The 15361-nt window shown below is 40.1% G+C and overlaps 1 protein-coding gene across 3 annotated transcripts in view; it reads left to right on the top strand.

The window, feature by feature from the left end:
* Nucleotides 1-15361, top strand: part of DDR1 (discoidin domain receptor tyrosine kinase 1) — a 76867-nt gene that overhangs the window by 26758 nt on the left and 34748 nt on the right. For all 3 annotated transcript variants that reach the window (XM_042451000.1, XM_042451002.1, XM_042451003.1), the window contains exon 2: nucleotides 13904-14026. In XM_042451000.1, coding sequence (XP_042306934.1) covers nucleotides 13948-14026 — 79 coding nt within the window. In that variant the 5' untranslated portion in view covers nucleotides 13904-13947. The remainder of the gene's footprint in view (nucleotides 1-13903; nucleotides 14027-15361) is intronic.

Here is a 15361-nt window from a genome sequence, read left to right on the forward strand (position 1 = left end):
AAAAATATCAAGGAAAATGAGTGGGGGAAATAGTTTTAACTGAGTGACTCCAAACTTGTGCCACTGTCTGAAGCTAGACAGCGTCGCTGTATGAAATACTGTCCAGTCCAGAAACAGTGTTTCCAAACCGAATGCTAAGGCTACCTTCCCCGCCATGGGACTGCAAAGACGATCCTATAATTAGAGGGAGCATTGCTTGGCAGTGACATTGGGTGGAGGAATTTTTATAGAAGTCACGTAATCCTATATGGATCAACCATTCCGAATTGCTTTTCTACAATTGATTTTCCAGTCGAGCAAACAAAAGGTGGTGGCTGAATAAGATGGAAAGGTTAAATAAGATGGAAATGATGAAACGGCCAATATGTGAATGCCAGGTCAGTCGGGAACTGAACGTTATTTTTGTACACATCCCTCAAGGCGCTCGTATACATATATTGTGGAGCCTGAAGATTAGTTTAGATGCCTCCAGTCAGAACAAGTGATGAGGAAATCTAGGGGTTATAGGCTCCTAAAGCTAGGGTTTTTTTTTGCAAAATACAATAACATCCAAAATTCACAAAACAGTGATGCCTTTATGGGGACAACCAAAATACACAAAATACAGCCAGCATAGTGGTTGAGTGCAGTACGCTGGAGACCAGGGTTTGATTCCTCACTTGACCATGAAATCTACTGGGGGACCTTGAGTAAGTCACATGCTCTCAGCCTCTGGGGAAAACAATGGCAGACTCCCTCTGAACAAATCATGCAAAAACAAACAAACAAATAAACAAAACCATGATAGGTTTGCCTTAGGGTCCCCATAAGTCGGAAACGACATGAAGGCACAACAAGAACATCTTGCCAGCTTTCGAAGCTTCACTAGCTTCTTCATCAGGCAAAGGTCTTAAAAATAATACAGGAGAAAGAAAAACATGACGATGTTAGTCACAGGCCTATATTTTGTCAAGATCTTTGTGCATTTAGGGCCAGCTACCTCTGGATATGTTTTTTGATTTACCAAATTATAGATTTTCCAGTTTCTTTCAGAAGCCTGCTTATGGAGCTTAGTGTGCATGCATAGGCTGCTAAGCCAAGCATGTGCAGTAAGTGAAAATACTGCTTCTCACTTTTACTAGCAACAGATGGTTGTTAAAAAAAATCAATATTATTATTATTATAAAGAAGTAATGGTGGCAGAACTGATAATTTTTTTTCTTTAAAAAAACCCAACCTTTGTTTTTAACCTCTTTTCATTTCATAACTCTGCTTACAAGAAGAAGGCATGCCAGTGCTAATGGCTGACTGACCTGTGATTGTCAAGAATATTTCTTTGGAGTTTATCACATGAAGGAGATTGGGAGTTTATTCTGTGAATATCCTGGAAAAATAATGTATTTACAGTAAATGATTTCCCACAACGTTGCACAAAACCTGCCATTAAAGTGGTCACAAAGAAGCATTAATGTGCATCTTTTTTATTTTAGGGATTTTAGCAACTAATCAGGGGTGAACCTTCTTAGCTTTCACAATCAGATGACATCTGTACCTTTAGGGTATTTGGGCCACTTACCAAGGGGTTAGTGGACAGGGAAATTATTTTCTAGTATTGGGCATCTAATACCTGTATAGGCTTTACTTTGGCAAGAAATTAAATTATATTTATTTATGGATAGCAAAATTGACTGTCATAGAAGCATAGAGTTGGAAGATAACCTAAGAGTCATCCAGTCATGTGTCAGTTTATCTATTTCGGCAACAGTCTGAGGTATAAATAATAACCTAGAGGCAATTATCAGCCAGTATATCTCTGTTCCCCATACAGTTTTATCTGATAAGTTTCTGCATGAAGGGCCCGTAATGACACTGAGTGGCAGAGGTCAAAGACATAGGAAGAAAAGTTGAACAAACAGGAAGCTACCATTTATTGAGATTTGTTTATCCTAATAGAGCATATGTGGTATAGTGGTTTGAATAATGGACTACAAATCTGGAAAGCAGGGTTCGAATCCCACTTTAGCCATAGATTCACCTGGGTGACCTTGGACAAATCATACTCAATCTCAACGGAAAGCACAACATTGTGATAGGGTCACCATAAGTCAGAAATGATGCAAACGCACACAACAACAGCAATTTATTGGTGTATGCTAGTTATATGTTCTGGCTAGCACTATCTCTCAGAGAATTAAAGCATTAGTATTTTTGTTTTGTTTTCTTAGCCGCAGGATCAGTGGGCTTTTTTAGTGGAAATGGAAGAAACTAAACCTTGGCCCTTGGGTATACAAAGGATTCCCTCTACCACTGCACAACTTTTGGCTGTCTTTATTTGGCAAGGACTGTCCCGATTAATCCTCTGTCACCCCGCTTTTCAGCTGCTTTTAATATGTCCCAGTTTCTTCTTCCTCCTCCCGCTTTCCTATTTTGTCCCATGCTTATTTCACTTGCTGCAAACTGAGTTCAAAATGCAAGCGTATTTTGCATCCAATTAATTCAGAGGAGTAGTGGTGTAGAATCGTGTCCTTCCAAGTAGGCTTAGGCAAAAGCAAACTTCTCTCCTGGCTTCTGTGCTATTTCTCATTAATACCTTTTGCAATATTAGCAACACTCTGATGTTGCTTGGCTACACCTATAATGCTTTTAAAATCTGTGAAAGGTTGGAGGGTCTACCATTGTGCTTGGAAAAGTCTCATTTTCGGACTGCAGTTCCAAACTAGAGGTAGCCCATGCTAGCTGTTGGATTCTGGGAACTGTAATGCAAAATAATGCTTCAGTGCTCTACAGCCCTTTCCTAAATGTAATTCAAGAGGAGCAAGTATCATTTATACCAAATCCTGCTCATCCAAAGTGGCAAATTATACCTCTGCTTTCTAAGTGTTTTTTCTTACCTTCCCAGGTCCTCTTTTTCTCATGTTACAAATCAGGAAATAGCAAGTGGGCTTGATTGATTGATTGATTGATTGATTGTAGATTCAGAATCAGAAGGAACTGACAAAACTACTTCTGAGTATTATTCACATACGTAAACCCTATGAAATTAATGGGGTTGCCATAAGTTGACAGGGACTGCGAAGGAGTATACATACATACACAAAATTCTTGTTCATGAAATGCAGCTGGCAAGAAAAGCATTGCTTGTCTCTTTTCCAGATTTTGCAGTCAGTGTAACAGGCCAAGTTCATCTGAGCAAATGAAGACAAGATGAAAGAGCAAGTTGAAAGGGCGATCTAATTAAACCGATGATATATATGGGCATTTATGTTCTCATTGGCTGGTGGTTTATGTGGCCAGATCACGAGATATTAAGTCACAATTTCTGAGTTTTCAGTTTATTTTTAAAAAGGACCTGTTAGTAAAATCAGGACTGAACTTGTGCCGTTTGGGAAAGGAGGAGGAAGAAAAAACAGGAAAAAAGCATTTTGTAATAGGTTTGGTCATGGTGTCTAATTAAACCACTCTGTTGGTGACAAAGTTGCCAACTTTCTTCTTGGCAATTTAAAATAGTTTTTAAAAATAGCATCAGGAACAACAAAAAGTAGCTGCAGTCGTATTAAAAAGAAAGAAAATGGGAGGAAACATTCAGTATGAAATTATCAAGTATACGGAAGAAGTCATAGTACAGAAACATCCACGTGGCTTCAATAAATGTATATACAGTACTCTCCCTCACTAACAACTGTGAGCAAGTCAGCAAGCATTTGGGAAGAAGTGATATTTGACACTTGGCTGCTAAGGAAATGTGGTAGTATGTGATCATGCTAGCTGGGAGATTTGTGGAGTTAATACTTCTGAAAAGGATAGTTTTCCAGTTCTGGTCTTGGGTCACCCAGTGAAGCTGAATAGTGGGAGATTCAGAACAGACAAAAGCAAATAATTCTTAATTAATAGCTGATTCACAGAGAAATAGATAATATAGGTGATTTCGGAATGTACTTGATACATTGTTATAATTATATTGTTAATCATAGGGATTGATCTGTTTGTCACTGCTGACGTTTTTAAAAGTACAGGTTGAGTCTCACTTATGTGAAATGCTTGGGACCAGAAGTATTTTGGATTTTGGAATATTTACATAATGAGACATCTTGGAGAGGGGACCAAATTCTAAACATGAAATTCATTTATGTTTCATACATACACATAGCCTGAAGGTAATTTTATACACATATTTAATTATTTTGTGCATGAAGAAAAGTTTGCATACATTGTTCCATAAGAATGTCAGAGTTTCACTATACTGGCCACCCATTTGGGATTTGGGATTTCAGAATTCCAGATAAGGGAAACACAACCTGTAATATATACAGGGATGGGGAAGAGCAATCAAACAGGTTTTTAAAAGAAACAAACACAAAACCTGTTAAAGTTATAGTTAAAGTTAAAATGTTTACATTCAAACAGTCATTGCTGTTCCAGTAGAAAATAGTAATAATAGCCAGAGGTTTTTAAAAATTTGAATAATCAATTAAAAAAAACAGGAGTGGGTTTTTTTATAAAGTTATTTGGTTTCAATTAAGGTTTAAAGCAATAAGCCCTGATATAGATAGATGGATATAACGTCATATTGAATATGGAGTCTCCTTCTTTGGAGGCTTTTGGATGGCCATCTTCGGGAATGCTTTGATTGCGTATTCCTTCATGATAGATGGGAGTTGTATTGGATGACCCTTGGGGTCTCTTCCAACTCTATGATTCTATTATTCTATACAGTGTATTTCTCACAATGCTTAGCTAAGCTGTGGAATTTGCTACTGTCAACCTAGATGTCTTTAAAAAGGGACTAGAAAAAATCATGGAGGATAAGGTTATCAAAGGCTATATAGTCAGCCCTCCATATCCACAGATTTTTTCCCACAGATTCCAAACATCCACATCTTGAAAATATTTTAATAATCTATAAATTGTGAAAAGCAAATCTTGATTTTTGCCATTTTATATAAGGGACACCATTTTATTATCCATTGGTGTATTTAATGGGACTTGAACATCCACAGATTTTGATATCCACAGGGGTTCTGGCACCAAATTCCAATGAATACCAAGGGCCCACAGTACTAAAAGTGATGGCTAGTGATATTGCTAAGTACAGGGGCAGTTTCCCATGGAGATTCCTAGTCACTGGAAGACAGCAACAGATGGCTGCTGTATTCATTGTCTTTCTTATGCAGTTCTGTGATGGGTCTTTGTGGGAAATGGATTGCTTGCAGTGATCGACCTGTGATCTTATGTAGTAGGGCTACTTTTTTAGTCTTCTTAAAAGAAATTAAACTGCTTGAGATGTGGGAAGTGAGTAACAGAATGAAGAGGGAACTAGGCAGGATGTTCAGTAGCTGTGTGTTCTTCGAATGCAGCAGAATTAAAGGTAAAGAATATTTATTTTATTTTATTTTATTTATACCTGAGAGTTGGATTCACTGGGAAAGAAAAAAAGGACTCCCTTCTCTGGGTCATGAGATACAGATTTAATGAGCTGCATGATAATATAAGTCACACCGAGTTGAAAAATTGATCTCCCACAAGTAATTCAGAACATTGGTGAATTGTAGTGAAACATGCAATCCAGGTTTCACACTTGAGACTGGGTTCTAAGGAAAGAAAACCTCAGATTCTTTTTCATAGAGCTTGAACTGACTCTATAGTTCATTTCATGGTAAAATCCAGCATTCATTCATATTGGAAAGTGAATTCTACTTGCCTGAATTGTACATGAAGTTTTGTCAAGAAATCAGAAGACAGTCAGGACTTGGAAGGGTAACTATGAAAGGAACAAGACAAGATCCTCAAGTTTAAAGATAAAATGTTGAATACTGAAGGCAGGATTGTCCATGCCCATCATATTTCCAATTTCTATGTACTGTATAGTTGTGAAACCTGGATGGTGAAGAAAGCTGATGGGAAGAGGATCAATTCAGTTGAAAATGTGGGCCTGGAGACGAGTCCTAAGGATAGCATGGACAGCCAAAAAGTCAAACAAATGGATCCTTGAATAGATCAAACCAGAAATCACCCTGGAAGCCAAGATGATGAGACAGAGGCAGTTGTACTTTAGCCATATGATGAGAAGACATGATTCACTAGAAAAGACAATAATGCTTGGTAACGTAAAAGGCAGTAGAAAAAGAGAAAGACTGTATTGCTGATTGATAGACTCAATCAAGGAAGCCATGTCCAGAGTCTGCAAGACCTGAACAGAGCTGTTGAGGAAAGGGTGACTTGGGGGTTATTCACACAATTTGTTTTGCAACATGACTTTGCAAATAATCTGTGCATTCCCAAATTGTTGTTCACACTATTTTTTAATCGAAGCTGTATCTCTGTATGTTCTGTTGCCCACACATGTCAGGACTACAAAGAAAGATGAAGTTGAAGGTGTGGGTGTATTTAAAACACATTCAAGACATGCAGAGGTTTATCCCAATTTATCTCAAGTCTATCTGCATCGGTTATTCACACATCCGACAATGCAAATCTTTCAGGAAAGTTTGAAAAAGGCCCCCAGATAAATTATCCCAGATCATAAGTCTGAGGCTCCATCTGCACTGCAAAATTAATCCAGTTTGACACCACTTTAACTGCCATGGCTTCATCCTATGGAATTCTGGGGATTTGTGGTCTGTTATGGAACCAGAGCTCTTTGCCATAGAAGTCTAAATGACTCACAAAACTATAGATCCCAGAATTTCATAGCAATACACCATGACAGGAAGTGATGTCAAAGTGGATTATTTATGCAGTGCAGATGCAGTCTAGTAAGTCGACTTGAGGACAGTTAACAATAACAGAGATGAGGTTTCTTCACAGCTGTTGTGAACTTATAAAGTTTCTGATTTTACTTCTGTGAACCTGAAAATCTGGCATTCTTACAGCTAGAACATACTTTTGCCTTTAGCAACAGGTTTTGTCCATTTAAAAAATAGCCTTGTACATGCATATCTTTCCCTTTCTCTCTTCCTTGTGAGGAATGTTCTGTGCTCATGGAGTTAAACATATTGCTAGAGGTCAGCTTATCTGTAGCTGTGGGTGCTGGAGGGTAAAAATATTTAAAGAATAAAAAGGGAGTAGTAAGTTATGTTAAGTGGAGATTTTTTGCATGTGGAGCAGAGACAAGTTCAGCATGTCTAAGAAGCTGGCAAAGTATTTGAGTGAATGCAAAGGGGTAGGGGTGTGGGAAACAGCAGTTTATGAGATATTTCTTCTCAGATCAGCACTTTCTGAAGTAGACAGAATCTGTTCAGACTGGGAAAAAGAAAGATAGGGAAAGTTGTGGTACTGGTTGGGTGGATGCTGATACAGCTGACTGCTTGACTGTGCAAAATAAAAGAATTTCTTCCCCCCACCCCACTTTTTAATAATCTGGTTGCGAATGGTGAACAATAAGCATATTTTTAATGAGTAGTTTGGCTCTTTGTGTATCTAAAACTTATCTTGACATGCAAGTCACGCCTCCCTTCCAGGGCAGAGTCTGGCACCAGTTTTGTTGCCACCCGCACAAGAATGTGCATAAAGAGAGTTGGAAAGGCGCCATTCTGGGGGGACACAGGGAAAGCCAAAAAGTATGAGACAGGGTTGAGAACAGGCTGTTGGATCTGTATATGTGTTAGCCTGTGCAGTTGCCAAAATTGGATCCTTTTCCCTTGAACCAATGGTGTGCATGTGTATGCATCATCTGCTTAAAAATTAGCTGAAAGGTAGTGGGAAGGCCTTGCTTTTTTCATTCCCACCTTCTCTTCCACGGGATGGCATAATAGTTTTAGTGTCGGATTACGACTCTGGAGACCAGGGTTCAATTCCCCACTTAGCCATGAAACCCACTTGTGACCTTGGGTGAGTCACATGCTCTCAGCCTCAGATGATGGCAATGGCAAACCTTCCTTGAACAAGAAAATCCCAAGGTCTTAGGGCTGCCATAAGTTGGAAATGAAGGCACACAACAGCAATAACTTCTGCTTTGGGAAGATGGTGTGGTTAAGTGATATCATCTGTTAATATCGTCTGTTCATGCACAGTTGATTAAAAATATTGTTTATAAAATTACTTTCAGGCTATGTGTATAAGGTGTATACGAAACATAAATGAACTTAATTTTAAGACTTGGGTCCCATCTCCAATATTTACTGTGGGCCCTTGGTGTCTGCTGACATTTGTTCCAAGGCTCCTTGTGGATATGAAAATCCATGGCTGTTCAAGTCCCACTAAATATAATGAGACAATAAATTGGGCCCCCTTATATAAAATGGCAAATTCAAGATTTGCTTTTTGAGATGTACATATTTTAAAAATATATTTTTGACCTGCGGGTGGTTGAATCCATGGATAAAGAATCCTATGAACATGGAGAGCTAATTGTATATGGAAATATTCCAAAATCCGAAAAACTCTGGACTCCCAAACACTTCTGGTGCCAAGCATTTCTGATAAGGGAGACTTATCTTGTATACTCAGTGGGTTCATATATGGCACCAATCTCTGGCATATTGGGGGGTGGGGAGACCCTCCCAGTCTTCTACGTTAGACAGCTTAAAAAGCAATGGTTTAAAGTATTTAAAGTATTGTGGGGGAAAAAAATCTTACAGTATAAGTGAAAGGCATGGACCTTTGTAGCTGCTTGTGCAGCCCCAAATCCACCTCTTCAAGTGTAGCCTACCCTATATAGTCTATTTAATCTAATGGTTAATTTATTACTGGCAGCCAGTCAGGACTGTAGGGCATCCGCTGGGCTTTGTAGCCCTTCACAGCAGGCCAGTTAATCTGGGCTGGCACTGGGATCCCAGCTGCCATACATTCCCACTGCATAGCTGGGATTCCTTTCCTTCCTTGCCTCTTCCCTGCGTTTTGCTTCTCTGCCTCCAATACAGGAGGTTCCGGGACATCTCCAGTTTGCAGGGGGTTAAAAACCAGCTGGGCAAATTGAGGACACTCTCCTCTATTGCAGCCACAGCTAAGGAGAAAGGGACAAACACCTGATGAGTTAAGTGCCAGTCCTTCATATTACAATGGATGCCCCTTTCTCTTTACCAAGTTTAACATAAGCCAGACTTCAGCCAGTCTCAGAAAATAATTTTAATGTTCAGAGCTCACCCCAGGGATACCATTTCAGATTTAAGTAGATTTTAGTTCCAGGAATTTGGATGGGGCATAGGAGATGCATTTGTTGTTGCTGTATGTCTCCCAAGTCATTTTTAATTTAAGGCGACCTTAAAGAAAGCAAACCCACAAACCCATCATAGGGTCTTCTTGTCAAGTTCCTTCAGAGTGGATTTGCCATTGTCATGTTCTGAGGCTGAGAGAGTGTGACTTGCCCAAAGTCACTCAGTGGATTTTTATGCTCACGTGGGGAATCAAACCCTAATCCCCATAGTCATAGTCCAACACTACGCCATGCTGGCAAGGTTGAAAGTCCTATTCTTGGATATATTCAGAATGCTTACAGTGTTCAAGCTATTATTGCGATTTTGTTATTGGTGTGTTCCTTCAGGTCTGACTTATGATGACCCTAAGTGGTTTTCTTGGCAAGAGTTTTTCAGAAGAGGGTTGCCATTGCCTTTCTCTGAGGCTGAGAGAGTGTGATTTGCTCTGTGCCACCCAGTGGGTCTGCATGGCTGAGTGGGGATTCAAACTTTGCTCTCGAGAGTCATAATCCGATGCTCAAACCACTACACCTCACTAGCTCTATTACTACTACCGCTGCTGCTGCTGTTACTATCGTTATTTCTGTCCCAACCTTCTTTGAACAGCCTTCGACTTCACTCAGTGACCCTGTGTTGTTGCTATGTGCCTTCAAGTCCTTTGTGACTTAAGGCAACCCTAAGGCAACCCTTCATGGGTTTTTCTTGATACGATTTTGTTCCGAGGAGGTTTGGCATTGCCTTCCCCTGAGGATGAGTGTGTGTGACTAGCCCAAAGTCACACAGTGGGTTTCATGACCAAGTTGGGAGTCGAACCCTGGTCTCCAGAGTCATAGTACAGCACTTAAACCACTACAGTACTCCGAAAATCATCTTTTGGCTTCGATGTTTGCTCCTTCCCAGTTTTGATCAGCACTAGTCCTTCCAGTTCTTCTATTATTATTTCTCCCGACAGGGGTTTTCAGATATAGGATTGATTGGGTGCAAAGTGTGTGTGTGTGTGTGTGTGTGATCAATGCCTTGATTCATCCCCTTCTTCTTTCACATTGGCACCCCCATCCATCACACACACACAAACACACACTGGCTTGTCAGCTGCTGTTTACTCGCCTTAGATCAGGCAGCTGTTGGAAGAAGGGACATTCCAGCCATGGATTATGGGAGCAGCTGGCCCCCAGCCCTCTCACACTCACACTCACACCCACACACTTTCCCCCCTCATGGATGGTTAAGAAACAGAGGAGGGAGGTGGACTTTGTTCTTAGGAAACAGCGGGTTTGGATTCTTGTGTCTGCTTCTTGGGGGCACTGTGCAGAGAACAGTGGATGGGCTGCGGGGGGCATTTGTCCTCTCTTCTTCCAATAGGAAAACATTGTCACTGAGAAATGCAGGTTGGCATGTGGACAGGGTGACCGGATGGTCCTTGCTGCAAAGGAGGACAAAGCACCACAAAATGGAAGGCATTCAAGAAAAATGCAAGACCTGACCAAAGAAAATCTCAAGACATTCATAGAAAAATAAGGAATTCATGCTTCTTCATGGTCAAAATGAATTCCCTCCTGGACAGATGGTTGAAATGGAGCACAGGTCCTGGAAAAGGAAGACCTTTGGTCACACTGCATGTTGGATGTCTTAAGAGGGAATTGCTTGCCTTTGGAAATGGCCAGGGTCTTGTTTGCCCTCAGTATTTGGTCATCTGGGACTGCATCCACACTGTAGAAATCATCCAGGTTGACACCACTTTAGCTGCAGTGGCTCAGTGCTGTAGAGTCCTGGGAATTCTACTTTTGTGAGACATTTATAATATTGAAATAAATAATAAATAAAATAATAATAAAATAACAAATTTAGCCTTCTCTGTCAGGGAGCTTTGGTGCCACAACAAACTACAGTGCCAAAATTCTATAGGATGGCATCATGACCATTAAAGTGGTGTCAACCTGGATTATTTGTGTAGTGTGTATGCAGCCTGAGTCACTAGTAATGGGAGTTTTTCAGTTGTTGTTTTGGGCCCAGGGCCCTAATTAAAAAATAATTAATAAAATTTAGTGTATTCATTAAATATCAAGTAATATGATCAGGATACCAGATGACCGTAACAGATTAGAAAGCAGGGGCAAAACCAAGAAAATGAATGTCAACAGGGAGAAATGTAGGGCAGTAAAAATGAAATGCACAGATATAGGGTGAGTGACTTCAGAGCAGTGCATGCAAGAGGGATCTCGGAGTCTTAGAGGACCACATGTTGGACCTGAGCCAGCAGTGTGATGCAGCAGCTAACAAAGCCAATGCAGTTCTTAGGTGGAGCATGTCCAGAGGAGGGAGACCCAAAACACACAACAACAACAACGGAACAGTGTACTCTGTGCTCACAGAATGATGGCTGAGTGTGAGAGGAGGGGGTGGAAACTAAAGGGGGAAAGGGAATGGAGTATCCTGAAAGGTCCATGGCTGGTTGAATGCTAAATGAGGACATACTGGAGTGCAGCATTTCACTGCAGGTCCTACTTGTATGACTGTATATCTCAGAACCACTTGATTACAGTCTTAGACAAAAGTTCAGCCACTTTATTTTAGGTTATCTTATCTTTAACTGCTTAGTACATAAACCAATGGGGTTGGAATCTCCACTAATTTATCGCATCCCAAGTTGATTGCTTGTTATTAACCATGACTAAGTATTGTGATGGATACATCTTCAATAATCATATCATCATGAAATAATTATCTTTCTATAAATGCTGGTTTATCTTTATAATTATTGCTAGCCAGAATTATCTTTCTATAAATGCTGGTATACCTTTATAATTAGTGCTAGCCAGAATTACCCAATGGTGGGGGATGCTTGGAGTTGCAGTCCAATAACATCTGGAGGATCCTAAGTTGTCCAGTTAACTTGCAGAAGCTAAAGAGCTTTGGAACTGGTCATTACCTCAACTGGTAATTTCATGGGAATGCTATCTATGTGCTGTGTTCTATGGTGTAAGCAAAGTAATATTTATATTTATATTAAATATTTGTAAGGAAGGAAGGAAGGAAGGGAAAAAGAGATATATTCCCACTTGCATTAATAAATTCCATCCAGCTGGGTCCGAAATGTTCACTTATCCCCAATAAAAAAGGTTACACAGAGAAGGAGGTTAAATGCTCTCATCTTTTTCACCCCATTGTTCTAAATCAGTGTTTTTCCACCTTTGGTTATCCAAGTGTTTTGGGGTGTATCCACACTGCAGAAATAAAACATTTTGACACCTTAACATCCACGACACTATTCTACAGAATCCTGGGATTTGTAGTTCAGTGGAGCACTAGAGCTCTCTGACAGAGCAGGCTGAATACCTCACCAAACGACAGATCCGAGGCTTCTGTAGCATAGAGTCATGGTAGTTAAAGTGGTATCAAAGTGGGTTTTTCCCCCCTGCAATGTTTTTCCTTGCAGAAGGTCTAGCTAGTTTGGCCAATGATCAGGAATTCTGAGAACTTTAATGATTGTAGAGAAGAGGGGATTTCAGCATGCATTATTTAACCTGGCATCTCTGATGAAAGGTAATTGGAACCTCCATGTTCAGAGGCAGTATACCAAATGCTGAGAACAGCATGGTTTAGTAGTTTCAGTGTTAGACTAGGACACTGGGAGACCAGAGTTCAAATCACCATTCACCCTTGGAAACCCTCTGGGTGATCTTGAGCAAGTCACACTCTCTTAGCCTAAAAGAAAAGCCTTTTGGAACAAATCTGTGATAGTTTCACCTTAAGGTAGCTATAAGTTGGAAACAACTTTAAGGCACAGAACAACAATAATGGCTATTGGGGGCAAGAAACAGGTATGCTTGTGGTTGCTGGGACTTGCAGTAACATCTGGAAGGCCATATAATTGCCAGCCCTGGAGCGAATCACATTTTGCAGATTTTAGAAACATATTCATTGTTTCATTTGCATTTCCGCAGCATGTTCCTGTTGTAGGACACCTCCTTTCTTTCATGGAAAGCATCACAAGACCGGGAATGTATGGTTGCCCAGTTGGATGTTTCATCTGTTTCTGTGTTTGATCTGGCAAGTGCAGACCTGGGGAAACCTGTAAAAGACCAAACAAACCAAGTCTACATTTGACAGAGTGGAGGTCACATCTCCCTCTTTGGGGCATCTGGTTAGCTTCTACCAAGAAGCAATGTGCCTGAGACGAGAAAGAGAGAAATGCTTTGCTGGATTGAGCATAGATTGTTACATTTTTTGTGAACTCATTGGGAATCAAACAGTGAAACTTTTGCATTCCAAATAGTAGCGTGGCATATCAATATCTGTGCGCTTGCTGTCATGAGCATGAGTCTCTTTGTTTTCTTTCTTATAAATCACTCCATTGTTTTCACCCCCTCTGAGTCTATTTCACCAATATTTGACCTAATTGAACCAAGCTGTTTGTTTTGACTGATCGAATGACTGGCCCTCTTGTTCAGTCTTGGGATCTCCCACATGCTCAGCTTACGGCCGAACCACAGGTTTGGCTTGTGGCCCTCTTGGATGGGTGATGATGACAAAGATGTGTCACACTGCTTGCTGCCAGTATGTCAACCTCTTTTCCCTTTCTGGCCCAGATAGGAAAGTGAAGACAATGGCAGGATGCTTGTGAGTTCTGTCCATGGAATGTGTGCTGTTCAGTCACAAGTTGGGAAAGGGCCTGAGTTGGGGAAAAGGAGGAGCAATTCCCGTTGACTCACTCAGCTGTGGCTCTCTTGCTCCAACACATGGGTATGAGAGACCCACGTGCAGCTAACTGCTGTTTTCTATCCTTTTGAAAGGCATGACTATTCAACCGTCGGTGTAGCCGGTCAGCCCAGAAAGGATGATGGGACCCATAACACTTTGCTTCTTGGTCTTGGCATCTGTTGGCATAGCTGAGTTGGAAGAGCACTTTGACCCAGGTAAGTTTGTTGGTTTGTTTATTTATACAGTTTATACTCTGCTTCTCTCCCATCAAGGCACTCAAGGCAGCTTGGAAAATTTTAAATAGAAGTTGGCTAAAATGTTACATTACATAAGTGTTTTTTTAAAATTAAATCATAATTCTGTTTAAAAAGCCACATGGCCGAAACAACTTAAAATACATTTAAAACATAATTGAAAACATACAGAATGATGATGTTTATGATAGTATTTATTTCTCACCTGCCTCTCCTCATGGATCAAAGTGGGAAAGAACAGCAATTAACAAACACATCTCATCTGTTGAAACTCATCGGTTAAAATACATAGCAGTTTAAAAGGACAAATAAGATATGCACATTAAAACAATTGACATTTAAAATTCATTATTTAAAATTTTCAATTTAAAACACACCACACCACTATCAATGCTATCAATTTAAAAATTGCCTAAATAAGAAAGTCTTAACTTGCCTCCTGTGGAAGGGAGGTCCACAGCCTGGGAGGCTTTCTCTTGTGTCCTCACCAAACATGTCTGTTATGGTATTGGGACCAAAAGAAAGCCCTTTCCCAAAGATCTTAAAGATCTTCAAACTTGGGTAGGCTTATAAAGAAAGATTTGAGTTTTCAGATAGCCTTGTTGGCCATAACCAGTACTTTGAATTTTTCCCAGAAATGGATCAGATTGTAGCCAGTAATGCTGTTTCAACAGAGTAGTTCCATGATCCCCTCATACATTGGATCCAGGTGAACAAGGCCATAGCTGTGACCCCTTGGAGAGAAGGAAAAACAGCTGTTACTAAGTGCCAAGGTTTTTGTTGCTGGGGCTCAGCCCTGTTTTTACTCAGCCTCAATATGTGAGGGGGATGTTAAAGCAAAATACCTTGGAATATGTTGTCAGTCACTTGCTTAGTGTTAAGCACAGTTGCCTCTTAATGCACAGAACAGAATGGTGAGAGCTTAGAAACAACAAGTTGCAAGTAACGTGATTAGTTGTAACTAGTTACCTGAGGGATAATGATGTAGTGAAGTGATATTTCAGAAGTGGTGTAACAAGTTAAGAGTGGCATTGCTTTATTGGTTCAATCACCAATGGTTTCTGGTTACTTTCAAAAATAACTTTTAAAGGGCCTTTTAAAGAGGTATTTTAATAAAAATTGTTCATGTTTTGCTCATGTTGTTTTCTTGTCTGGGATTTTCCAGCCCTCATCAAAAAAATAAAAAAGGTAAGAGAAAATAATTGAAAAGTGATGAGCAGCAACAAGAAATGCAGTCTACCTTTTCAGCACGTGATAGCAATAAAATAATGCAATAAAATAAAATAATGGGAACAG

The sequence above is a fragment of the Sceloporus undulatus genome, chromosome 2, assembly GCF_019175285.1.
Source record: "Sceloporus undulatus isolate JIND9_A2432 ecotype Alabama chromosome 2, SceUnd_v1.1, whole genome shotgun sequence".
Classification (NCBI taxonomy): Eukaryota; Metazoa; Chordata; class Lepidosauria; order Squamata; family Phrynosomatidae; genus Sceloporus; species Sceloporus undulatus.